Genomic DNA, 26,142 nt, shown 5'->3' with positions numbered 1-26,142 from the left:
GGTGCAAGTGGTACAACAGCGCCCCTACTGGTACTCATTATACTGGTGCTCATTAACCAACACATAGGCGGACACATAGGTTAACCACAAAGACACGGACATTGCTGTTCCTTGGAGTGGTTGCACCACAAAAAAATGACACAAATCAGTCGTGGCGACTGAAAACTACAACCCGTTTATTAAATGCGTCTGATCATTTATCTTTCTTTTAATCGCACGATTTGTGCTACTCTCCCTCCTCTCCGCAGTAGCACGTGGAAGGAACACGTTATTCCAACCAGTTCCTTGACACGGAGGAGAGAACACCCCCCCCCCCCCCAGCGTCCCCGGCGGGAATCAAACCCGGGACCTTCCAGCTGTGAGGTGACAGCGCTACCGACTGCGTCGCCTCTCTTTTTTAATATTAAACATGATTCTTTATTTTTTTTTACTGTCTGAACCAAGAAAATATAATCCTGTGAGGGGCAACTTCGGCCTGTCTGGGCTGCATGCACATCTTTGTGTTTAGTGGCCACTGCAGTGGGTAAAGAGTGAAACATGGCATGTCAAAGGCTGGAATGACGGGTGGGTTGGGAGGGAGGTACGGTACGGAGGTGCATATGGGACAGGTAAATACGGTTAAATTTAAACTCTGATATAGCTCTAGTGGATTTACTGGCGCTCTGACTGCACTGGGACTGGGGGTGCAGGAATATGTGGGACCGGCCGTTACTACGCCAGCTGCCGTGAGTTCGGAAGTAATTTTCGACCACCCAGACTTTCGCGCTTTTCAACTTCCTATTACGCATATCTGAAACAAACAAAAGAACGAAAGCATTATTTCAGATCTCTCGTCTTTGGGCCACTTCTCCTTGCATTCGCTACATACATACCACAACGCACGCACGCACGCACGCACGCAAGCACGCATGCACGCACGCACGCACGCACGCACGCAAGCACGCACGCACGCACGCACGCACGCACGCACGCACGCAGACAGACACACACTCAAACACACCATATTTTTTATAAACAGCCGTGTATACAGGTCAACAACAGAGCAACAACAGTCTTTCCCCCTCACACACAAAGATCCTCACAAAGATGTTTGATTTATTGATTCAAAGAAAAATGTATTCTATACAGTGTTAGAAACAGTATCAATGTTTAAAGGGGTTGTAATAATTTAAGGTTAAGGTATAGCTACAAACAGCTACAAAAAAACACATTAAAACGACAGTCAGTCATTATGATACAGTCTGTTTCTAGCGAAAATGTAACTAATTCAGTAGCAGTAACAATATCGTTTTCTCATTTTTCTGAAAAACCCATATTTCTACGTCAGTGGTGCTCAACCTTTTTCATGTCAAGGACCCCCAGAATTATCTCTATTGGGCAGCGGATCCCCATCTCAAAATATGGAGTTCCAGGGACCCCCCAGAAGCTAATATTTTAGTTAAAAATGTTCGCTCTGAAATATATATTCAAAGATTTGCGCCACATTTTCACGACTTTTCAAAAATAGCAGACCTACAAGCTCATAGTGTGCCACTCTGTGGCACGCTACAAGCTTGTAGCTATTTTCCAATAGCTGAAGTAGAACAGAATGCTGAAAACACCAAAAGGGGTTCCCGCCCAAAATGGGTTATTGCCGATGCCGATATGATGACCGATTAAATCGTGCATCCCGATTAGGAATAGTTTATTAAAGGGATTGTGACATAAAAAGGTTTTGTAATTCTTCTTACTTTTTGTAGGTTTTCTTCTTTCTGTGGTCTGGGGTTTTCTGGCTCAAACAAGTGCTCTGATATTCCTGCTGTTTGTGATGTCACAGCCTGCAAATCCCAAATATGTCAATTGGATTTGCCAGCAGATGTCACTGTTTCCACTGTTTTGCCTGTTTTCATTGCAGCTCAAAAGGCTTCCAAACCCCAGAGAAAACTCCAGACCACAGAAAGTCCACTGAATGTTCAAAGTTAAGGTTTTTTTGGGGGTGTAATTGAGGTCATAAAACCTAAAAGAATTACAAAAAATATATGAAAATGAATGTCATGAAACCTTTAAATCTTGCATCCCTATTAGGAATAGTTTGGTAGTTCTGTAGTGTAGAGAACGGATCAGGCTCTGTGAGCGAACGGATCAGGCTCTGTGAGCGAACGGCGCCGGCCCGGCCGGGGAAACTTACGGTCGATCTGGTCGGCGAACACCTCGCCGTAGATCATCCAGTAAGGCATGAAGAAGATGTTCCTGGCCAGCATCCAGGACGGGTCCTCATTGGGGTTCAGGATGGCCTGCCGCGCCACCCCGAAACTCATCAGCACCACGAGCATGATGATCACAAAGTACATCATGTCTATCATCTGGAAAACACAAAGTACACCATGTCTATCATCTGGAAAACACAAAGTACACCATGTCTATCATCTGGAAAACACAAAGTACATCATGTCTATCATCTGGAAAACACAAAGTACATCATGTCTATCATCTGGAAAACACAAAGTACATCATGTCTATCATCTGGAAAACACAAAGTACACCATGTCTATCATCTGGAAAACACAAAGTACACCATGTCTATCATCTGGAAAACACAAAGTACACCATGTCTATCATCTGGAAAACACAAAGTACACCATGTCTATCATCTGGAAAACACAAAGTACACCATGTATATCATCTGGAAAACACAAAGTACACCATGTCTATCATCTGGAAAACACAAAGTACATCATGTCTATAATCTGGAAAACACAAAGTACATCATGTCTATAATCTGGAAAACACAAAGTACACCATGTCTATCATCTGGAAAACACAAAGTACATCATGTCTATAATCTGGAAAACACAAAGTACATCATGTATATCATCTGGAAAACACAAAGTACATCATGTCTATAATCTGGAAAACACAAAGTACATCATGTCTATAATCTGGAAAACACAAAGTACACCATGTCTATCATCTGGAAAACACAAAGTACACCATGTCTATCATCTGGAAAACACAAAGTACATCATGTCTATCATCTGGAAAACACAAAGTACACCATGTCTATCATCTGGAAAACACAAAGTACACCATGTCTATCATCTGGAAAACACAAAGTACATCATGTATATCATCTGGAAAACACAAAGTACACCATGTATATCATCTGGAAAACACAAAGTACATCATGTCTATCATCTGGAAAACACAAAGTACATCATGCATATCATCTGGAAAACACAAAGTACACCATGTCTATCATCTGGAAAACACAAAGTACACCATGTATATCATCTGGAAAACACAAAGTACACCATGTATATCATCTGGAAAACACAAAGTACACCATGTCTATCATCTGGAAAACACAAAGTACATCATGTATATCATCTGGAAAACACAAAGTACACCATGTCTATCATCTGGAAAACACAAAGTACACCATGTCTATCATCTGGAAAACACAAAGTACATCATGTCTATCATCTGGAAAACACAAAGTACATCATGTCTATCATCTGGAAAACACAAAGTACATCATGTATATCATCTGGAAAACACAAAGTACACCATGTCTATCATCTGGAAAACACAAAGTACACCATGTCTATCATCTGGAAAACACAAAGTACACCATGTCTATCATCTGGAAAACACAAAGTACATCATGTCTATCATCTGGAAAACACAAAGTACACCATGTCTATCATCTGGAAAACACAAAGTACATCATGTCTATAATCTGGAAAACACAAAGTACATCATGTATATCATCTGGAAAACACAAAGTACACCATGTATATCATCTGGAAAACACAAAGTACACCATGTCTATCATCTGGAAAACACAAAGTACATCATGTATATCATCTGGAAAACACAAAGTACACCATGTATATCATCTGGAAAACACAAAGTACATCATGTCTATCATCTGGAAAACACAAAGTACATCATGCATATCATCTGGAAAACACAAAGTACACCATGTCTATCATCTGGAAAACACAAAGTACATCATGTATATCATCTGGAAAACACAAAGTACACCATGTCTATCATCTGGAAAACACAAAGTACACCATGTATATCATCTGGAAAACACAAAGTACACCATGTATATCATCTGGAAAACACAAAGTACACCATGTCTATCATCTGGAAAACACAAAGTACATCATGTCTATCATCTGGAAAACACAAAGTACACCATGTCTATCATCTGGAAAACACAAAGTACACCATGTCTATCATCTGGAAAACACAAAGTACACCATGTCTATCATCTGGAAAACACAAAGTACACCATGTCTATCATCTGGAAAACACAAAGTACACCATGTCTATCATCTGGAAAACACAAAGTACACCATGTCTATCATCTGGAAAACACAAAGTACACCATGTCTATCATCTGGAAAACACAAAGTACATCATGTCTATAATCTGGAAAACACAAAGTACACCATGTCTATCATCTGGAAAACACAAAGTACATCATGTCTATAATCTGGAAAACACAAAGTACATCATGTATATCATCTGGAAAACACAAAGTACATCATGTCTATAATCTGGAAAACACAAAGTACATCATGTCTATAATCTGGAAAACACAAAGTACATCATGTCTATAATCTGGAAAACACAAAGTACATCATGTCTATCATCTGGAAAACACAAAGTACACCATGTCTATCATCTGGAAAACACAAAGTACATCATGTCTATCATCTGGAAAACACATAGTACACCATGTCTATCATCTGGAAAACACAAAGTACACCATGTCTATCATCTGGAAAACACAAAGTACATCATGTATATCATCTGGAAAACACAAAGTACACCATGTATATCATCTGGAAAACACAAAGTACACCATGTCTATCATCTGGAAAACACAAAGTACACCATGTCTATCATCTGGAAAACACAAAGTACATCATGTATATCATCTGGAAAACACAAAGTACACCATGTCTATCATCTGGAAAACACAAAGTACACCATGTCTATCATCTGGAAAACACAAAGTACACCATGTCTATCATCTGGAAAACACAAAGTACATCATGTATATCATCTGGAAAACACAAAGTACACCATGTCTATCATCTGGAAAACACAAAGTACATCATGCATTATCATCTGGAGAGACAAAGAAACACAAACTACATCTAAAGAAAAAAAAGTCGTACGATTTGTCACACACGTTACCGCAGTGAAATTTGTTCTCCGCTCGGGAATCATTATTTTGATTAGTTGATTTGACCCCCCAATCCAACCCACTGATGCTGAGTGCCAAGCAGGGACTGACCCCCCAATCCAACCCACTGATGCTGAGTGCCAAGCAGGGACTGACCCCCCAATCCAACCCACTGATGCAGAGTGCCAAGCAGGGACTGACCCCCCAATCCAACCCACTGATGCAGAGTGCCAAGCAGGGACTGACCCCCCAATCCAACCCATTGATGCTGAGTGCCAAGCAGGGAGGCATTGGGGCCCGTTTTTACAGTCTTTGGTATGACACGGCCGGCGGCCGGGGATCGAACCCAGACCTCCCAGTTTCAGGGCGGACACTCAAACCACAAGGCCACTGTCCTGTTAAACTCACCATCATGACGTATAAGGTCCCAGGTACTTGTTGACGTATTATTATCATATGTGACCAAATTTGACTGAGAGACTGCCATTGGATTTCTTTGAATTTTCGTTTTTTTCATGTCATATGAAAGCAGGGAATCATAGTTTCAAATTGACATATTGGTTGTTCAGTTTGACCCACCAGTTTTGGAGATATGGCTTAAGGAGTAATGTCTTGCAGAGAAACAGCGAGTTTAGAAAAGAGGCTTGAAAGGTTAACTTCTGTGGTCTCTAACATTACACCTAGCTAAAGCATTTATGTCGATTTCAGACATGCTCTTCTATTATGTGAAGAGTCTGCCTGTGCTATTAACTCATTTTGGGGAAAAAGAAAAAAGTTTTTCTCTTCTGGTGAAAAGTTGGAATTCGCACGATGGCGGGCTCTCAGTCAAATCTGGTCACATATATTCTATGATATATTCATACTAAAACGTATCTTTCCGATCATCATGACGTATTATTATATAATTTATGATATATTCATACTAAAACGTACCATCTTTCCGATCATCATGACGTATTATTATATAATTTATGATATATTCATACTAAAACGTACCATCTTTCCGATCATCATGACGTATTATTATATAATTTATGATATATTCATACTAAAACGTACCATCTTTCCGATCATCATGACGTAGGGTCCCAGGTACTTGTTGACTCCGAAGATGTCGAGCAGGCGGATGTACCAGTAGATGATGTTGACGCAGTAGATGACGCGGCCATAGCTCATGAGCGGGGGCTCCTGCAGCCTCAGCACCATGCCCACGCTGAAGATGAGGATGGCCATGAGGTCTGTGATGTTCCAGTACTCCTGGAGCCACACCTTCACCTTCTGCAGCAGCTTGCCCGGCTCCGACATCAGGATCTGGGTGATGGGGTGGGAATTTATTTAACCTTTATTTAACCAGTAAAAACACATTGAGACTCTTTTACAAGTGGGAACTGGCCAAGAGGCAGAAACAAAATTATGCACTTCAATACCACATCGTCAATGTTACATTTTGGACCAGCAAATACAACATCCATAATACACCTTAAAGTACCTATGAATAAATCAGTCACCAAAGTCCTACTTTTTAATAGCAGGGCAAAATACACAATATACACGATCTGAACCGACATAATAAATATGAACATATATGCTACGTAGTACATGTCCAAACATGTGCAGGTGTTGGACTGTACATCTAAGAGGATCCTTTTGAAACTTAGTGTGGACTGTAGATCGTTCCAGTGTTGTTTCAGTCAGTGTTTCAGTCAGTGTTTCAGTGTTGTTTCAGTCAGTGTTTGTTCCAGTGTTGTTTCAGTCAGTGTCTGTGTTCAGTCAGTGACTAAAAAAGACAAAAAGCTTGTACTGTGGGAACACATGGGCATCGATGGAGAGGACGTCCCACACCGACCTATACGTGGACATACTAAAGAAAGATGCTGGCGCAGAAAGCACAAATGAGAAAAAATAAAACTATATGACTAAATATACTGACAATTTCGTCAACAAATAAAAAATAGACTAAAATGTTAGGAAGGGACTAGTGGACAAGAGATCCAGTATAAGTCATTTTACACTTGGTTGCATGCTGAAAATAGCCAATCTACAAGCTCACACCGCGTCGCGTTGCGTTGGAGGACCTCCCTCCGAGGTAATTCTGCAAACTGTTAATAAATATTTAAATCAATCAATCAACAGAAATAATCAAACGTGCATTGCATTACACCGTGCTGGCCACAAGAGGGCAGTATGAGCTCAACAATCACACCACGGTGCATGGAGACGAGTAGAGAGAGAGAGAGAGAGAGAGAGAGAGAGAGAGAGAGAGAGAGAGAGAGAGAGAGAGAGAGAGAGAGAGACAGAGAGAGAGAGAGAGCGAGCCATGGCTGCACAATAAGCCATAAGCCATCCCCATCGGAAAGACATCCTTCCAGCTCGTTTTGAGAGATACTTTAGAGTTCTCTGTCTTCTCCTGTCTAGAGCACAGACCAGGCTCAAGTAGTTCTTTATCGCCACAAGTCCTTGTGTACGGTATGGTACGGTACGGTACAGGTTGAAGGGGGAACAGGCTGGCTGCCTGCAGACACAAAGCAGGTACAGACTGTACTGTACTGTACTGTACTCCAATGGTTCCCAAAGTGGGGTCCGGGGACCCCCAGGGGTCCTTGAGGGAGTTCCAGGAGGTCCCCAGCTAAATGATAGTTTGGAACCAAATGGACCCTTATGGGTCTGTAAATTGACATTGATTTTACAATATAAATTGGGGGTACCAGAGACAGAAATGTATGTGGGGAGCTGGGGAATGGTTTTCAGGTTCTTTGTCTCACAACAGTTTTATATTTTTATAAAATAATCAGTAAATGATTAGTAATTGAACCCACGGCACACACATATCCACATCCTACAGAGATATAATTAATTAAACACTTATTACTTGCGCAAGCAGAGAGTGCAAGTAATAGTTTTCGTCCAGTGCTTGTGTGTGTGTGCGACTGTGCGTGCGTGCGTGCACGGCACCTCTCTCATGTGTGTGTGTGCGCTGCACCTCTCATGTGTGTGTGCATGCGTGCGCTGCACCTCTCGTGTGTGTGTGTGTGTGTGCGTGCGCTGCACCTCTCTCATCTTCTCGATGGCGTTGGTGGAGATGTAGGCGATGACGATCCACTCCTGAGACGACGGCCACAGGTCCATCTTCACCAGCACGATGTAGTTGAACAGCATCAGGTAGCCCACGTACGCCATCTGGTGGACACAGACAAACAAACGCTTCAGTCGCCACATATAAATGCACCATTTACCATGTACGTCTGTAATTCACGTATAACTCGAGAGCTGTTCGCCTCACCGACTTCAAATTTGACGCACACTTTCCTGCACACCACCACACGGAGTGCAGTGCCCAAGCCTTGAGTCGGTGGTATAATACACCGTTGTCCAGAAACGCCACAAAAGGCTCTGTGCCAGTGGACCTAATGAGCCTAATGAGCCTAAGTCCCCTCACCTGTAGAATTTTCCCAGCCTCTGCCCCAGCCAATTGCTTGCCATGGCAACCCCCACACCTGCTATTTGATTACTTAACCTTTTCGGTGCCATCTACGTTTATAAACGTAGCTAGGCTAATGGTACCTACTGGTGCTAATTACGTGTATATTCGTAGACAACCGTTTACTCCATATATGAACACGCCGTACGTCTGTTTACCTTTTAGCATTGCTCCGGGTAGTATGGAGCTCCGTCACCACCAGTGATGCGATTTTTAAATCCAGCTCCGTTGAGCCTCCATTATAACCCGATTTTCAAAGTGCCGTATCTCCAAAGGTTTGAGAGCTGTCCATGGTGGGCCACCGCGCACCCGTCGATCGTAAATCATTTGTGAGTTTGTACCGCATCGCTGCGAAAATGTAGCTGGTTGTAGTGCTAGCTAAAGGCTGTGGGCTGATGTGAGTGGTGTTGACTCCTTCACAGAGGCCCCCACCTTCCTGTTTAACCCGGAAGGGAAACAAGCTCCGTAGAGTGGGAGCAGACGGGCGGCATTTCGGCAGTGTGAGCATGCTAACACTAGATGGCGCTAAAGTAGTTAACCAGTCCATTTTTCACAGTGAGTTTGCACTCTTCAGACAAACAGATACGCCATTGTATGGGCACAAAAGGGACAGACTATGACAACAGGTATTGCATATAGGTTCCCAACTTGCATCGTTCCAACTTCAGGGGCCGCTGCAGTTCATTGGAGCGACCTGTATCACGTTACAGCGGAGGACACGCTGCGTCGCTGCCACTCAAGTGACTATACTGGCCAATCACAGCGCATCTTTTTCCGGGACTTATCAATTCAATCCAAAAGAGCTTTAGTGGCATGAGAAAACAAACGTTTACATTGGCTCTGATCGGCCTACCGAACGTCCCCTTGCAAGCTTGTAGATCAGCTATTTTCAGCATGCAACCAAGTGTACTGGATCTCTTGTTCACTATAGTCCCTTCCTAACATTTTAGTCTAGTTTTTATTGCTTGACGAAATTGACAATATATTTAGTCTTATAGTTTTAGTCAATAGTTTCTATTTAGTTTTCGTCAGTGAAAAAAAGGCAGTCGATGAACAATTTCTTACATGCCTTCCATCATAGTCTGTATAGAATATGACTTCATTAGCCACTCTTTATCCATAAAGCCATTATTATAGGGCAACTCCCCATGCAGGCTATTTTAATAGCCTTTTTTAAATTGGATATCAAATTCATATAACGTCCATTATCAGAGTCTGCCACACTTTTTCGTCCCTTATAGTTTTTGTTCTCCGAGGTCCCATGGGATCACCATTAACTCACTGACTGCAAAATGTACAGTATGTCTTCCCCATGTCTGTATTTCTCCCCATGTGGCAGCCATGCACATCAGGGGCCCCCCGGGCCCATATCAGGGGCCCCCCGGGCCTATATCAGGGGCCCCCCCAGGCCCATATCAGGGCCCCCCCCCCGGCCATATCAGGGCCCCCCCGGCCATATCAGGGACCCACCGGGCCCATATCAGGGGCCCCCCCGGCCATATCAGGGACCCACCGGGCCCATATCAGGGGCCCCCCCAGGCCCATATCAGGGGCCCCCCGGCCATATCAGGGACCCACCAGGCCCATACCAGGGGCCCCCCGGGCCCATATCAGGGCCCCCCCCGGCCATATCAGGGACCCACCGGGCCCATATCAGGGACCCCCCCAGGCCCATATCAGGGGCCCTCGGCAGCTATACAGGCCGCAAGCCGTCGCTCCAATTCTCACCAAACTTAACTTGGCACAAACGCTGTTTATGAGTCTAATCAGCCAGGGATCCTTTTAACACGTCGGCCGACACACAATGTTCTCTCTTCTCTTGACAGGTTTACACAAAGCCTGCTGATTCACAGCACTGTTACTGCCACTCTGCTGATTCACAGCCCTGTTACTGCCACTCTGCCGGGATTACAGTCTGTTAACACTGTTACCGCCACTGTGTGGATTACACTCTCCTGCATGCCAAGCGTGAGCGAGGTGTCATGAATTATCTTGTGTGTGTGTGAGAGAGAGAGAGAGAGAGAGAGAGAGAGATGAGAGAGAGAGAGAGAAGAGAGAGAGAGAGAGAGAGAGAGAGAGAGAGAGAGAGATAAGATAGTAAATGAGATAGTAAAGTGAAGCAGCATTTCAAATACTGTCAGAAGAGTGAAACTATGCCTAATTGATTGAACAAACTAACAACAACAACATATTGTTGCTGCCAGGCAAAAACCTATTATCTCAATACTTTAACTTTTTGCTTAATTTACGAGAAAACACAGAGGGCCCTATCTTACCTCTTATCCCTAAACTTCTTTACCATTTTTTACTATTTTTTAGTCACAGCCAATGTACAAGCTCACAATGTGTCGATAGATCGGTTAGTTGAACTATTTAAAAATGTTTAAAAGAAATACTACAAATGGGGCACGGTAGCACAGTCAGTCGGTAGTGCTGTCGCTTCACAGCTAGAAGGTCCTGGGTTCGATTCCCGCTGGGGACGCTGTGGGCGCGTTCTCTCCTCCACCAGTGAACATACCCGAGGCGGGGTTGGCGAAAGGGCCTTTCTGTGTGGAGTTTGCATGTTCTCCCCGTGTCCCCTAGGGTAGGTACCCTCACAAAAAACATGCAGTAATCCTGGTCTCTAAACTATCTCCCCCGGCCAGCCGGGGCACCTGATGGAGGGGAAAGGAACTGGTTGGAATAACGTGTTCCTTCCATGCGCTACGTCCGGCCGGGGAAGGAAACTCCCCCCTGTCAGGTGAAAAGAAGCAGCTTGGACTCCTCATGCATAGCAGGAAGCAGGAGGTCAGTCCGCTGACCCCCCCCCCCCCCCCCCCCCCCCCAGGTTGGCAGAGTCAACCTTCATTCAGTCAGTCAGTCAGTCAGTCAGTCAGTCAGTCCGTAGACTGGAAATCACCTATGCTTTCTATGGCAGCTGCATGACATTAATTAATTAGAGCGACAAAGAGAGAGAGGAGTGTGTGTACGTGTGTGCTTCAATTTAGCAATGGTGCAGGCGATCAGAAATCAGCAGAGAGTGAGTGGCGTTTGCGCTACTGTAAGCCGAATTGAAGTGGACTCTGCCCCAGACCTTTTTCTCTCCCTGGAAATAAAATGTCTGGTTTTCCGAGGCTAGTCAGTCCGAGTCGCTTTCTAATTTCTAATTGTTTCACCCAATCACCATTGCTTTGGAAAACATATACTGACAAAGAGTGTTCAACATGGGCGTAGCTTGGGGGGGTGCAGGGGTTGCATTGCACCGACCGGTGGCCGCGGGTGAAATTGTTTTTTTAGAAAGAAAGAAAAAGTTCAAGATTATTTTTATTTTAATAATAATTATAATAATTGTGAGAAACAAATCTGAATTCTATTATGTTTTGTTTTACAATACATTCATTTTAGAGTAGTCATCATGTCACATTATTTTATTTTCATGATGACTTGCGACGGCAGTGAGTCAGTCAGTCAGAGAGGGTGCAGGTGGCTTCTGCACCTCGGTTTTGAAAGGAAAACGATACTTAAAGAATCATGGTTACTCTATGGGAGGTGGAGGCAGCCGCCCTGTCTGCCCCCCGCACCCCAGCAGAGCAGTCACAGCGGCCGGCAGAACAACCATGAACCACCGTGTCTGGGCAGTTTGGACACAACAAACCTTTATCTTTGTCACTTTGTCAATGATTAAGAGTAAGATGCACAGCAGTAGTTGGACTGTGTGCTGACGTCAGTTAAAAATGAAACCCTGTAGTGCTGATGTGGTATCCAAATTTCATGATATTCATAATAATATAGGCTATGTCAAATGCTCAACTATAGGAAATACATTTTGGTCACTATAAGTTGATGCTAGGTTAAGTAAGTCAATTGTCTAGTCAAGACGGCTGTCTAGCTGAGAGCAATCACTCAAGTACCCTGTTTGAAGCTCTGCTAGGTGTGATAGGAATTTAGCATTCTATTGTACCAAGGAGAGACCATTGTTTACCAAGTGGCATTATGTTGATGTATACCGGTATGTAAAGTTTTAGACTCCACCTCTGTATAGGGAGGCCCCCTCAGCCGCCTGTCAGACGATCAACAGCTCTCTAAACAGACAGAAACAAGACACAAACCAACCAAGATTGCACTGTAGAGATTGTGACAAGAGTAGCCTGAAGACACACCTGCGTATCCACACTGAAGAAAAACCCTACCACTGTAAACATTGTGACAAGGGTTTCAATCAGTTAGGTCATATAATCTGGTAGATTCTTCCTTGCATTGATAAAATGTGTTCTAATGTAACCAATATTATACTGGGTTAGTAAAGCCTAGATAATATAAGAATGTAATGATCTTACAGTTAATCTAGACATTTTGATCTAGAGATAAGCAACAGCTCACATGACAGGAAGTGATGGGGCTGTTGCAAGGGACTGATGTCACAGTCCACCGGCGAAAGAGTCTGTGGCTTTTCATTGGTTGAACCAAGGCAGTAAAAATACTGTCCTTGCTTCTGATTGGTTGCAAAGGCAAACCACTTCTTTAAGTGTACTGTTTGGACCAGGGTTGAGTTAGATTCAACCACCAGACCACCGTGAGAAGAAACCAGCAGAGGCCAGCGGTAATTATGATGATATGATATGTGCATTATTCCATAACGATGTATTAATGTGTAATATGATAATTAGGTTGTAACCGAGTGTGTTATTGTGTTCTTGTCTCCCTATTAAATAAACTTTGATATGCAGATTTAAAACCACACATACCACACATAGTATTTAGTGAGTGGAACACCACACAAATGTGGAACCACACAAAGTGGGATACTATGAATATGTTTCAATATAACCACACTTCTCCAGATGAGAGCAGGTTAGGCATTAGACTTTAAGGGCGTGCTAAGACACGAATCCAGGGTACTTTTTGTCAGTCTGCATTGGGAAAGTTTGAGCAAACGTGTGAATGTTGATATAACGTGTTTTATGTTTAAGAATGAACTAATAAAAACCCTATAAAAAGCATGTTTGATTCGTAAAATAAGGAAGTTATTGAAGCATTAAATAAATCAATTGTGCGCATTAAACGTAGCTATATCTGCTGTATTCTTGGGAATTCGGATCCCGGCAAATCTCACCGAAAACCGAACTGTTTTAAATCGTTGCCGTGCACTTAATCAGTGCACAGTTGCGAATTGATTGCGCTATTAAAGCGCACAGATTAAAAGCGCAGCCGTGCGCTAAAGCGCACAGTGCGAGATCACGGCCGGTTAAAGACCCGACCGTTCAAATAGTTTAAATCGCGAGGCGAATAGTTAATTTGTTGCGTAGCTGTGCACTGGGAGTGCAGCTAAAGTGCATAGATTTAGAAGCGCTGCCGTGCACTGAAACCACAGTGCACCGTTGCGAATCGTTGCGCTGTTAGAGGCGCATCGTTTAAACTGCTGCCACAGCAGCGACTCGAATTGAAACAGTCAAACAGAATAAATATATTCCAGTTTCAATCCGATGCCGTGCGCTGAAGACAGCGCACAGTTTTATACTTGGTGGGGCTGCTAAAGCGCCCAATTAATACCAGTTTAAATCAGGCTGTACAGTTTGAATCGGGTGCGGTTAAAAGAACCGACCGTTCGTGCAGTTTGGACTCGCCGCCGTGCGAGGTATTATCTCGCCGCCGTGCGAACAGGGTGGTGCGGTGCGCTGGGCTCAGCGCACAGTCGGGTCATGACCCGGGCAATTTAAGACATAATATGGTCTAAACAACTGGACATATTGCAGTTTAAATTGCTACCGTGTTATAAAGGGCTTTAAATTAGTGTTCACTAAAGTGAGCACAATTTAAAGACAGTTTAGATTGTGGCCGAGGGCTGTTTAAACTATAAACAGCGTCGGTGGAGTCACTAAAGTGACCACAATATAAACAAATAAAAGCCGTGGTTGAGACCGCGGCACACATATAATTTGAATTGTGCCCCACTAACAACCCTCAATTCAGATCGTTCAGGTGACGACACACTGTTTGTGGATGGTTTGATGTGGTCATATTCAAATGGATGTGAGCCGTGCGTAACAGCGCATGGCGATCGATGCGCACGTTTAGTGTCCACATATCAAACGCGCGATGCGTCTGATTTGGGCTAACTAAATGCGACACCGTAAAAACCCGTTGTCATATAGATATGGGTCTATGGGGAACGGAATTAAACACAGCCACCCCAAAGGAGTGACTGGTTTAAACAAAAGTTTGGCATTTAGTAATTTGATCGATTATAGCAAAATACTCTGTATCGGCGGTCGGTAGGAAACTGATTATTAGGCTATTTGAACCAAATGTAAAGTTTTAATTGTGCCGGATTAAGAACCGACCGTTTAAAATAATAATAGTGCTTTTATCTGTGAACAACACAATAAAAATAGGCTATTCATGCTGGGTGCTCAGGTAGCACTGGGAAACAGCAGTTGATGCATGTGTGGGCGGGGGAGACCCTCATCTCACAGCAGAGTGACTTTTGTCATGCAAATGTGCCTGTACTGAAGAACAGTGCAAAGGGCTTTAAAGCAGTCCGCCTGACGAAAGTGACAGGGGACTGGTTTGATAAACCGTGTTAAACGTGATGTAATTAAATAGTTACAATCAAATAATGTTTTAACACTACAAAAGCGTGCTTTAAAAGAAGGTAAATCGCATTTAAGGACGTGTCAAATATAAACTGGTGCCGGGAGCATTCCACTATTAGGAATAGTGCTTTAGTAGAATCTGAGACAGATTTAAATAATGCTATAGAGTAAGACCGTCCGCGGCTAATATACATCTGGTAGTAGACTACAAACAAAATATTTATTGGCTAAGGTATTGAGTAGAGGATTCATGGGGTCCTTTTAATTCATACAAATAGTTATGCATGTTAAATTAGCATAGTGAATGTTAATCATAACTATAACGCAACACTAACACGGTAACCAGTGAGGCATTTATTGGGACCCGTCAAAAGGACGGCCTTTGTAGTGTATGGGCGCCCAGACATATAGACAATAGACAGTAAAGGCATATTTGTAAGACACAGAATATAGAATGAAAGTGGTAGTAGGCCACACATAATTTGGCTATAGGCAGACCCAGGCAGACCCAGGCCAGTGTAACCGGAGTGAGTACATCTGGGAAGACTCAAACCACCCTTCCCCTTCATGGAGAGTACAATTACTAAGCTTACTATGTCTTAAGATGTTTCTGGTTTAATCATGTCATAAATATATAGAGAAACACCTGTATTTACATCCACAAACACAATGGTATGATATGTCATGTATTTCATATTTGCAATAAGATGAGGAGTTGTTTAGATATAGATACAGGGACCAGTAGGGGAGATCAGGACAGAGCCTCCATTGATGACCACATCTGACTTTCATTTGGGTTTTAAGCACATACACATCCGGACACACCTTTTAACTGATAAACTTGTAAATCTATGTATGCGCACGTACACGCACGGTATAGACTGATGATTCATATATATGAGCTGGTAGACAAAGACTTCCACTTTCAGGAAGAATCCCGCCTGGCTGTCTGTCACACTGGTTTTGGCTGATCTGAATAAACTACATTTATTGGAAACAAAGGGATGCTTGGACCTCATTTTATTCTTTTAACCTGCTGGCATATTTCCACCATTATTGACATTAATTTACTACACCTTCCTGGTAAAAAGCATAAGATCATTGGACCCGTTAGAGCTGTTGCCTTGTCAAAAGCCAACGCGACAGCTCGAAAAAGTTGCATGCTTATTTTGCTCATAGACTGAGGTCTCGGGGGGGTAAAAGACCGTGTGGAGATCGCGAAATACGTAATTACGAATCGTGAAACGCCCGGTAGTCCATGTTAATATAACTATTATTAACTGGGCGAAAACTAACCATTTGCAATTGTGTGAATGAGTTGTGAAGTCAATTAACCACTAACCTCTGTCGTTACTAATCCTAATAAAGTATTAACAACGGGGGAGGAGGGGGTAAAATGGCGCATATAAAAGAGCTGCAAAGTACTAGCGAGGGTTACAAATCTATTTACTGTCAACAGGCAGTTAATTTGGAAGAAACCCTTAAAACAGGCCCACTAGGGAAAATACCAGATCAGCACTTTGAGCTGGGTATTGCTAGACAAGATGTGATAGACATATCTACATTTTATACCAAAGCTTTGAGAGTAGTGGGTGGGCTAAGTCTCATTAAAAAGGAAAAACAAGACTTAGAAACTTGTTTAAAAATAGGCTCTCAGTTTAGCTTCATAAAAGTTATGCAAGCTATCTCTGAACGGAAAGAGAGAGAGTAAAGAGGTGTTATAAACACAGCAGGGAGACCCCTGTGATAAGCCTGCAGAAAGTAGGGACACCCTAGGAGGAAGGAGAAGCCGGCCGAGGTCGGAGACCATTATCCTTCTCTATCCCAGGGGAGAAGTGACAGAGGTGACCGGATGTGACATTCAGGGAGCCACGGGCCCCAGCGGACGCCGGGACACCGAAACAACCACGCCAAATGGGCGGGAAGACGGGCCACCGATGCAGCCTGTCACCACGGAGACACAGCCTGGTAACTGCAGAAAACCTGCAGGACCAGAGCCCTCCACAGTGGGCAACAAATCCACTACGAACCCAGCGGCAGAGCTGGGGATCAAAGCCATGCCAGAGGCGGACGCCGCTGGCGAGGGGCAAGTTCCTGTGGGCAACACAGAAGGGACGGCAGCAACAGAAGCAGCAGACCAGTCGTTCATCATACCCACGTCAGTGACAAGCATCGCTGGCGTGGGGCTTCCTGTGGACATCGCAGAAGAGACAGCGCAGCTGACTACAATGACGAGACAGGTGAGCCTGCCAGGGGTCCAGACCCTGGAGGATGTCACTTCCTTGTCCATCGAAGTCCAGCCAGTGACGGAAGTCGCGGGCGGAGGACAACCTGCACCTGTGGATGACACAGGGGAGACAACCGCCACAGTGCAGTTGCCAAAGAGAGGAGAGGTGAGAAGCTTGCCGCCAGGGATCCAGACCCTGGAGCATGTCACTTCCTCAACAGGAGCGGGGGAGTCAGAACAGACTGACACCACCTTGCCCATCAACGCCGTGCCTGCGATGGAGATCGAAGGCGGGGCCAAGGAGTCAAAGCACCTCATCACAAAAACGCTGAGCGGTTCGATGGGTGGCATTACCGGTGCCAGTCGACGCGTTCAGGCGGTGGGAGAAGAGCAGACATCCAAAACACACACACTCACAGCCCGGAAATTCACTACCGTAGGGGGTGGAGAGGGGAAAGAGGCCAGACCGGTCTTGAACGAGTGTGATGATGGAACCCGGGGATTCACCACCGTAGGGGGTAAGTCACCTCACAAACCAGGGGTGGCGAAGTCCAGTATGGTACAAGAAGCACCATCTGGGCAACAGACAAAGACGCTGACCACGGTGCCAACACAAGTATGCGCCTGTGGGCTTGTTTGTCATTGCAGGGCCTGTCGGGCAGCTGACAAGGCTAAGAAGAAAGCTTTGTTGTCCAACCCTGATATAAAGAAAATTAAAGTAAGGTGGAAATGGAGAAACATTTTGCCAAGCTTGGGTCAGCGAGATCAGAAGCTGACACAGCCAGGGGATAGCAAGTAAATGCTCCCATGGCCACCCATTGTTCTGCACACAGCAGGAAGTGGGGCTGCAGTGACAATCAGTGTCACGATCTGCAATCAGCACACACACACACACACACACACACACACTCACACGGACAAATGTGTGACTGAACTGTGCATTAAAGATGTGGTGTGTAATTGTGTTGAAGAATGCTGAATAATGATTTATTTCTCTTTAAATGGGAAGAGAGAAGTTTAGTGCACGTGTGAAGAGGTGGTGCTTGAGCGCGCGCGCACAGGCACACACACACACACACACACACACACACACGCACAAACAACCACATGTGTGGAAAAAACACATAGTGTGGGGAAATTGGATTGCTTTAAAGTTAAAAGTTAAAAAATCCAAAAGTTAAAAGAAACCAAGTGATTGAAATACAAAATAGGTTATTTGTTCAATGACAATTTGGAATTCCCTAACAAAGTAACAAAGCCAGAAAGGTTTTTGTGATCAGGTTAGCTAGGTAATAAACTGCATTTGTGTAAACTGTGTTTATCCAATGTCCATCCTGTGAACAGACAGATGGGGGTGTTTGATATAAGTTAACAGACGCGACTGTTTATTCTTCCTCCAGCTTGACCAATTTAAGTTGGAGGAATGTGTAGATAAAGATTAACCTTTTGTCCAGGCAGGAAGCCATAAAAACGGACAGAAGGTGAAGATGCCATGGCACTCAGGCTTGACTGACATGGCAAAAAATCTGCTTCTCCCAAAGAATGGAGGAGTGAGATAAAAGGGGGGAGGAACTAACCAGATAGTTCACTTCCAGCCATCACATTATTAGTACAAACATTAATTAGCATTGATTTCTAATGAGTTGATGTGTTGTGTTTATTTAGTGTGTTTTAAAAGTTGTATAAACGTTATAACTTGAAACCATTTAGACGCCCGAATAGAAAAAAATCGCTCGGATATGGAAAATTTATCAAAACCAGATCAATTTTTCATAACCGCGTAGGGGGTGTCGAACTAAATATGGATGTGCGAGGATGTGTTATCAGAAGTGTGGTAAAATATATTATAGGTCAAAATTATTGATCAGCTATTTCACCCTGATAAACTGCAAGGGACTGAAAGGGGTCTCTCAGCACATTCCAAGGAAGCAGCCACCTGGTAAAGGGGTTGTTATCTGGTCTTGATGTGAGCACAAAGACATTTATGACCTGCCTACAGGCAGGCAGGAAGTCCCCTCAAGTCACTGAGCAGATGCGTGTAGGGAGAAGCTATAATCTGGTAGATTCTTCCTTGCATTGATAAAATGTGTTCTAATGTTACCAATATTATACTGGGTTAGTAAAGCCTAGATAATATAAGAATGTAATGATCTTACAGTTAATCTAGACATTTTGATCTAGAGATAAGCAACAGCTCACATGACAGGAAGTGATGGGGCTGTTGCAAGGGACTGATGTCACAGTCCACCGGCGAAAGAGTCTGTGGCTTTTCATTGGTTGAACCAAGGCAGTAAAAATACTGTCCTTGCTTCTGATTGGTTGCAAAGGCAAACCACTTCTTTAAGTGTACTGTTTGGACCAGGGTTGAGTTAGATTCAACCACCAGACCACCGTGAGAAGAAACCAGCAGAGGCCAGCGGTAATTATGATGATATGATATGTGCATTATTCCATAACGATGTATTAATGTGTAATATGATAATTAGGTTGTAACCGAGTGTGTTATTGTGTTCTTGTCTCCCTATTAAATAAACTTTGATATGCAGATTTAAAACCACACATACCACACATAGTATTTAGTGAGTGGAACACCACACAAATGTGGAACCACACACACATACCACACAAAGTGGGATACTATGAATATGTTTCAATATAACCACACTTCTCCAGATGAGAGCAGGTTAGGCATTAGACTTTAAGGGCGTGCTAAGACACGAATCCAGGGTACTTTTTGTCAGTCTGCATTGGGAAAGTTTGAGCAAACGTGTGAATGTTGATATAACGTGTTTTATGTTTAAGAATGAACTAATAAAAACCCTATAAAAAGCATGTTTGATTCGTAAAATAAGGAAGTTATTGAAGCATTAAATAAATAAATTGTGCGCATTAAACGTAGCTATATCTGCTGTATTCTTGGGAATTCGGATCCCGGCAAATCTCACCGAAAACCGAACAAGTTTCATTCGTGCTGATGCGTTGAAAATACACCAGCGTATCCACACTGGAGAAAAACCCTAACACTGTAAGCATTGTGACAAGAGTTTCAGTCATCTCAATTCTTTGAAGAAACACCAGCGTACACACATCCACACCGGAGAAAAACCCTACTACTGTGAACAATGTGACATCAGTTTCAGTCGTGCTGATGCTTTGAAAATACACCTGGATAAAGATCTTACATCTTACGTGTTTTAATGAATCCGAAGAGACACCAGCGAATCCACACTGGAGAAAAGCCTTGATATCCTACTATACATACATTCCGTGCTCAGCCAATGAAATCATCACAAATGTCATTCTGGCCAGTCACTTTTGGCGTCTTCACTTTTCTGCCCTTTTATCCTCAATAATTTACTTTGCACAGCCAATCAAATCATCGCTATGGGGTGACCAGCCAATCATCCGCCAATGTTTGTGATCACACAAAACCCCTCAAAGGGCATAGGAGGGGCTAGCACCCTTCAAATCTTCCTCCTAGTATAATCATTACCTGGGGGATCACAGCAGCCGTTTGGGTGGGCCGTGTGCATTTTCTGAGCATGATTATTTGAATGAACAATTTACAATTTAGGCATTTAACAGACGCTCTTAATCCAGAGCGATTTACATTAAGCAAGAACAAATAAAGCATGACCATACATCACATACATAAAAAGTAGTTATCATGAAACATGCGTAAGCTAAGAACATAATAGTGGAATAGTCTATATAATGAAACTATACATGTATACTATAAAGTCGAAATCTACTGAATGGGTTCCATGCTTGGATCAATGGAACTAACATAATATAGTGAACTAACATACTGTATCACAATAAAAACATTTTCTCCCAAGGTTTAAAGACAAAATGGGGTGGTGGTGGTGGGGGGGGGGGGTTGTCACAATTTGGTAGCCAACTGGCCATATAACGGGCCATCAGTAGGCTCCCGCATGCGCGTGGGAGTCTTCCGACATGCGTCGCACTCCCTGGCGTCAAGTTCAAGCTACGCCCATGGTGTTCAAGCCTAATGAATGTATAATTGCACAGTGTGTGCAGGGTGTGTGACAAGTGCATGGCCGCTGCTATAAAACATTGTCTCCATTACAATGCCGAAGCTGTCCTTGTCAGCGCTGAGCCATTATACAATTCAAAGTGGATTCCAAACGGGCTCATATTGGATTCATACAGGCGATGCAATTGAAAAGTGACTCACACCGGATAAGGATCTCTCACTCAAAGCACAAGGACGGCACACTGTGGAAGAAGCTTAACTGGCTTATGGCCAGCCTAATTAACAGTGGATTGTGCCTTCTGCCTGCACTATTCATTATAAAACCGTGATATACACACTACATCTCATTCTCACACGGCAATCCTATAGTATTATACCCAGTCCTGATGGTGGCGGTAACGGCACCATTATGCAGATTTTGACCAAATAGAGCGAATATGGCGATGTCACTTCCGGTTTAACGAACAATAACATCCGGTAATAGTTTTGGACTGTAGATGTATTAATTTAACCCATTCTGGGTTAAATTAACATAATGCTTAAGCATTATGTTATGCTTTAGCTATTGAAAAATAGCAGATCTACAAGCGCGTAGATTGAAGCTTGTAGATCTGCTATTTTTTGCAGAAGGAGAGGCCAACTCCAAAATGAAATAATTTGATATCAATGAAAATGCGCTATAGGACCTGTGTGTGTACACGTTCTTTGGATTATTTACGACGTTCCCACGCGTCCTACGGTCTAAATGGGTTTTAAAAGCTTTGACCGCCACGCCACACCACTATAAGTACAGCCAAGGGCTCCCGGTACAGGATGTCCTTGGTTCCACCGGGAGCGACCGTACAAATGTAGATAATTATGACATCATGCCCCAGAAGTGGCAGCACCTGTTCGGTTATGAAATTTACATGAGTTTCCACCCCCACGGATCCTCCCTCTCTCTCTCTCTCTCTCTCTCTCTCGGCAAGGGTCAAACTGACTGGACGGGAGAGTACAAGTCTTCATCAGCATTAATAAAGGATGAACCGGCTGGAGTGTGTCTCCAGTGTCAGGCTGGCCAGTTGGCACCAGGCCACATCACCAGGTATTAATGTTAATGGAAGGAAGGAAGAGTTTCATTATTCAAATAAATTCACACTTTAAACTGAAACAAAATCCCATGTTAGTGTAATTTTTCATACACGGCCGCTAGGATCCATTTCTTTATACTGTAAGAGAGTATATGAGGGTGTGCCTGTATTCAGGGTTGGTTTAAACATTAAAAATCACACCCGTGTGAAGTGAGGGGCACTCTTATCATCGTATACATCATCTCGTACTGGCCAATCAGAATGTCTGTTGTTTCCACAAACTTACGTCATATTTGGCGGACATTTGACCTTTTCTCCTTTCATTGTCGATGGCAAATATCAGACGTGGGGGATAAGATGACGTGAATTTTCCCTTCATTGTCAATGGACCCCAAGGGAAATATTTCAACATGCTATGGTAGCCTACCTCATATGAGATCTGCTATTTTTGAAAAATCGTGAAAATATGGCGCAAATCTTTGAATATATATTCTTTCAGAACATCTTTATAACTAAAATCTTTGCTTCTGGGAGGTATTTTCAGATGGGGCCAAATACATATAATTCTGGGGCTCCTTGACATAAAATAGTTGGAGAACCACAGACATGATAGAAACATAGGGTTTTTCAGAAAACTGTTAGGATTTAGAAGATATTCATTTGTAGAATGGGCCTCGGGTCTTGCACTGACCGTGTGGAACCAGAACTTGACGATGGGAGTGTTGTAGAACTCGTATACTGACCGTGTGGAACCAGAACTTGACGATGGGAGTGTTGTAGAACTCGTATACTGACCGTGTGGAACCAGAACTTGACAATGGGAGCGTTGTAGAACTCGTATACTGACCGTGTGGAACCAGAACTTGACGATGGGAGCGTTGTAGAACTCGTATACTGACCGTGTGGAACCAGAACTTGACAATGGGAGCGTTGTAGAACTCGTATACTGACCGTGTGGAACCAGAACTTGACGATGGGAGCGTTGTAGAACTCGTATACTGACCGTGTGGAACCAGAACTTGACGATGGGAGCGTTGTAGAACTCGTATACTGACCGTGTGGAACCAGAACTTGACGATGGGAGCGTTGTAGAACTCGTAGATCTTGCGTCCCATGGGGATGAGGCGGTGGCGGCTCTTCACCTCCTCCGCGTCCTTCTTCCGCGGCTCCGCGGCCACCTTCCCCAGCATGGCCTGGAGGGGGCGCCAGAGGCCGCCCACACACACACACACAAACACGAGAGATGGAAGGATGGAAGGAGATGGAGGGGGAAGACATATTGGGGGGGGGGGGGGGGGGAGGGGAGAAAGGGGGAGGGGGACAGTGGCGTGTTGGACAGACATGTTGGAGAAGAACAAACAGAGAGAGAAGGAGAAGAAACAGGGGGGGGGGGGGGGGGAGCGAAGCCTTCTGTTAAGGAGCGTTCCTGATTGGTTCGACAGGTCAGTGGTGGGAACAAAGTACTCAACTCCAGTACTCAAGTATGTTGGAAATTTTTCCCCAACAAAAATGTCAAGTTCCAGTTCCGGATCAGCAAGTTCCAGTTGCGAGCTTGTAGATCGGCTATGTTAATTACATTTGACATATAGGGTTCACATGGTTAATGCATAACCTTTTTTCCCCTTCCTAGAGATGTGAGAGTCAAAAGTACAATATTTCTCTCACAATAAAAGTACTTTAGCACAGTACTCGAGTAAGTGTACTTTGTAATGTACGTTACGGTCCACCACTGATCATTATATTTATAGTTCAAGAGAAGCAAGCAACAGGCAATGTCCTCATTCCTTAATGTGATGTGATGTGTGTGTGTGTAGCAGTTTTCGGATGTTACCGGACACTTTAATCTCCGCCTTATCAAAACCATGCAATGGAGCCAGTATATGGCCCTTTCCTATACATTTATTGACGTCAGGGATGTGCACACATAGACATCAAAGGGGGCTTCAGGCCCTGCCCCTTTTACCCGTCTGTAAAACAACTAGCTGCCCTCTCCACGCGACACGTTGTGAGCTTGTAGAGCCAATATTTTCCAGCGCTTGTTCCAAGCGCGGCCGGCCCTCTAGACCAGAAAGTTACTAAACCTGTCCATAACCCTAAGCCCAACTCTAACCCGTAACCTCAGTCTTAAAGAGTTCCAGTTTTTCATGTGTCTATGAGGTGACAGTACTTCATTAGACACCCTGGAGTAGTTTTTTATGTGCAATGTGCAATTAACTTTGTATTTAGGGTTTCTTCCTGGAGGCTGAACCCTTGACAGTCAAACGGGCCAATGAAATAAACAGTAATATAGTGACATCACACTATCAGCCACCCCCTAACCCCTCCCCTTTATCATACAACTACAACTGTAGGTGTGGCTTCAGTTTAGGTGGATCACCACCCAGCACCAGTGGGAGTGCCCACCTAAAAACATAATTTTAACAAATACTGTACACTTTTTTGAAAGAATTATACCTCTTTATATAACAATAAGACCTGATGATCATGTTTTAGGGTCACAGCATTCCATCTTAATTAAAAGGCACAATTGTAAGTTGCACAGTTTGTTTTCCTGTTGTTGACGGCAGTCATTTCACTTCCACATTTCCTATAGTTGCCAACTCGCGGTAGGTATGTAGGACATGACCATAATATTGCGCCATTTCATGGTCCGATAAGAAGCATATTGGTGATTATCGGTTGATAACATCCGGATTGGGTGATATGTGGGTGTTTGTGTGTGGGTTTGTGAGACGCAGAGGGAGCAACAGGCAATGTTCTCATTCCAAAATGTGATGTGTGTGTCAGGGAGGGACGGGCATGACAAACGGACACACACGTGCACGCGCGCACACGCGCGCACACACACACACACACACACACACACACACACACACACACACACACACACACACACACACACACACACACACACACACACACACACACACACACACACACACACACACACACACACACACACACACACACACACACACTCATGGATAGTGTCTCAGACGACAAGGACAGACAGGCTATAGGGACAAGGTCAGAGAGACATACAGACAGACAGACAGACAGCAGTGCTGGAAAAAGCACTCACATTTTTTTAAGTAAAAGTATCAATACTGCAAAGTATTCAAATCAGTAGCCCTAATTTCCTCTCCTTCTTCCATGAGAGAGAGCTCCAAGCGTGCGCGCCCCTCTAGACCAGAAAGCACGCTGTGGTACCCAGGCTTTTATTTTCGTTCAGTATAATGACACCGAGGGCAAAACCCATTGCCTCTGCTGACGGGATGGTGCTCGAGCCAGTCGAGGACTTCAAGTACCTTGGGGCCTGGACTGCTTCAACTGAACAGGACCTGAAGGTCCGGAGAGCACTTGCCTGGAAAGCCTTGCACGGGATGAGGAGAGTGTGGATATCAGTTATGGGAGAAGACCTTAGGAGGCGGCTGTTCATAGCTACTGTGGAGTCAGTATACTGCTGTATGGGGCCCGAGACATGGACCCTCACAGTGGAGTCAGTACTGCTGTATGGGGCCGAGACATGGACCCTCACAGTGGAGTCAGTACTGCTGTATGGGGCCGAGACATGGACCCTCACAGTGGAGTCAGTACTGCTGTATGGGGCCGA

General features: G+C 44.0%; 1 protein-coding gene across 1 annotated transcript in view; it reads right to left on the bottom strand.

The window, feature by feature from the left end:
- trpm3 (transient receptor potential cation channel, subfamily M, member 3) overlaps window positions 1-26,142 on the bottom strand; it is a gene marked incomplete at both ends in the record, with an annotated part of 354,059 nt that overhangs the window by 17,077 nt on the left and 310,840 nt on the right. Inside the window, 6 exon segments of the mRNA XM_083783495.1 lie at window positions 707-790; window positions 2,168-2,342; window positions 6,245-6,496; window positions 8,234-8,362; window positions 23,325-23,371; window positions 23,533-23,722. Of these exon segments, the coding sequence (XP_083639621.1) occupies window positions 707-790; window positions 2,168-2,342; window positions 6,245-6,496; window positions 8,234-8,362; window positions 23,325-23,371; window positions 23,533-23,722 (877 nt within the window).

The sequence above is a fragment of the Protomyctophum parallelum genome (assembly GCF_964188405.1).
Source record: "Protomyctophum parallelum genome assembly, chromosome: 15".
NCBI classification, from domain to species: Eukaryota; Metazoa; Chordata; class Actinopteri; order Myctophiformes; family Myctophidae; genus Protomyctophum; species Protomyctophum parallelum.
This window is presented reverse-complemented; position numbering and strand designations above follow the sequence as displayed.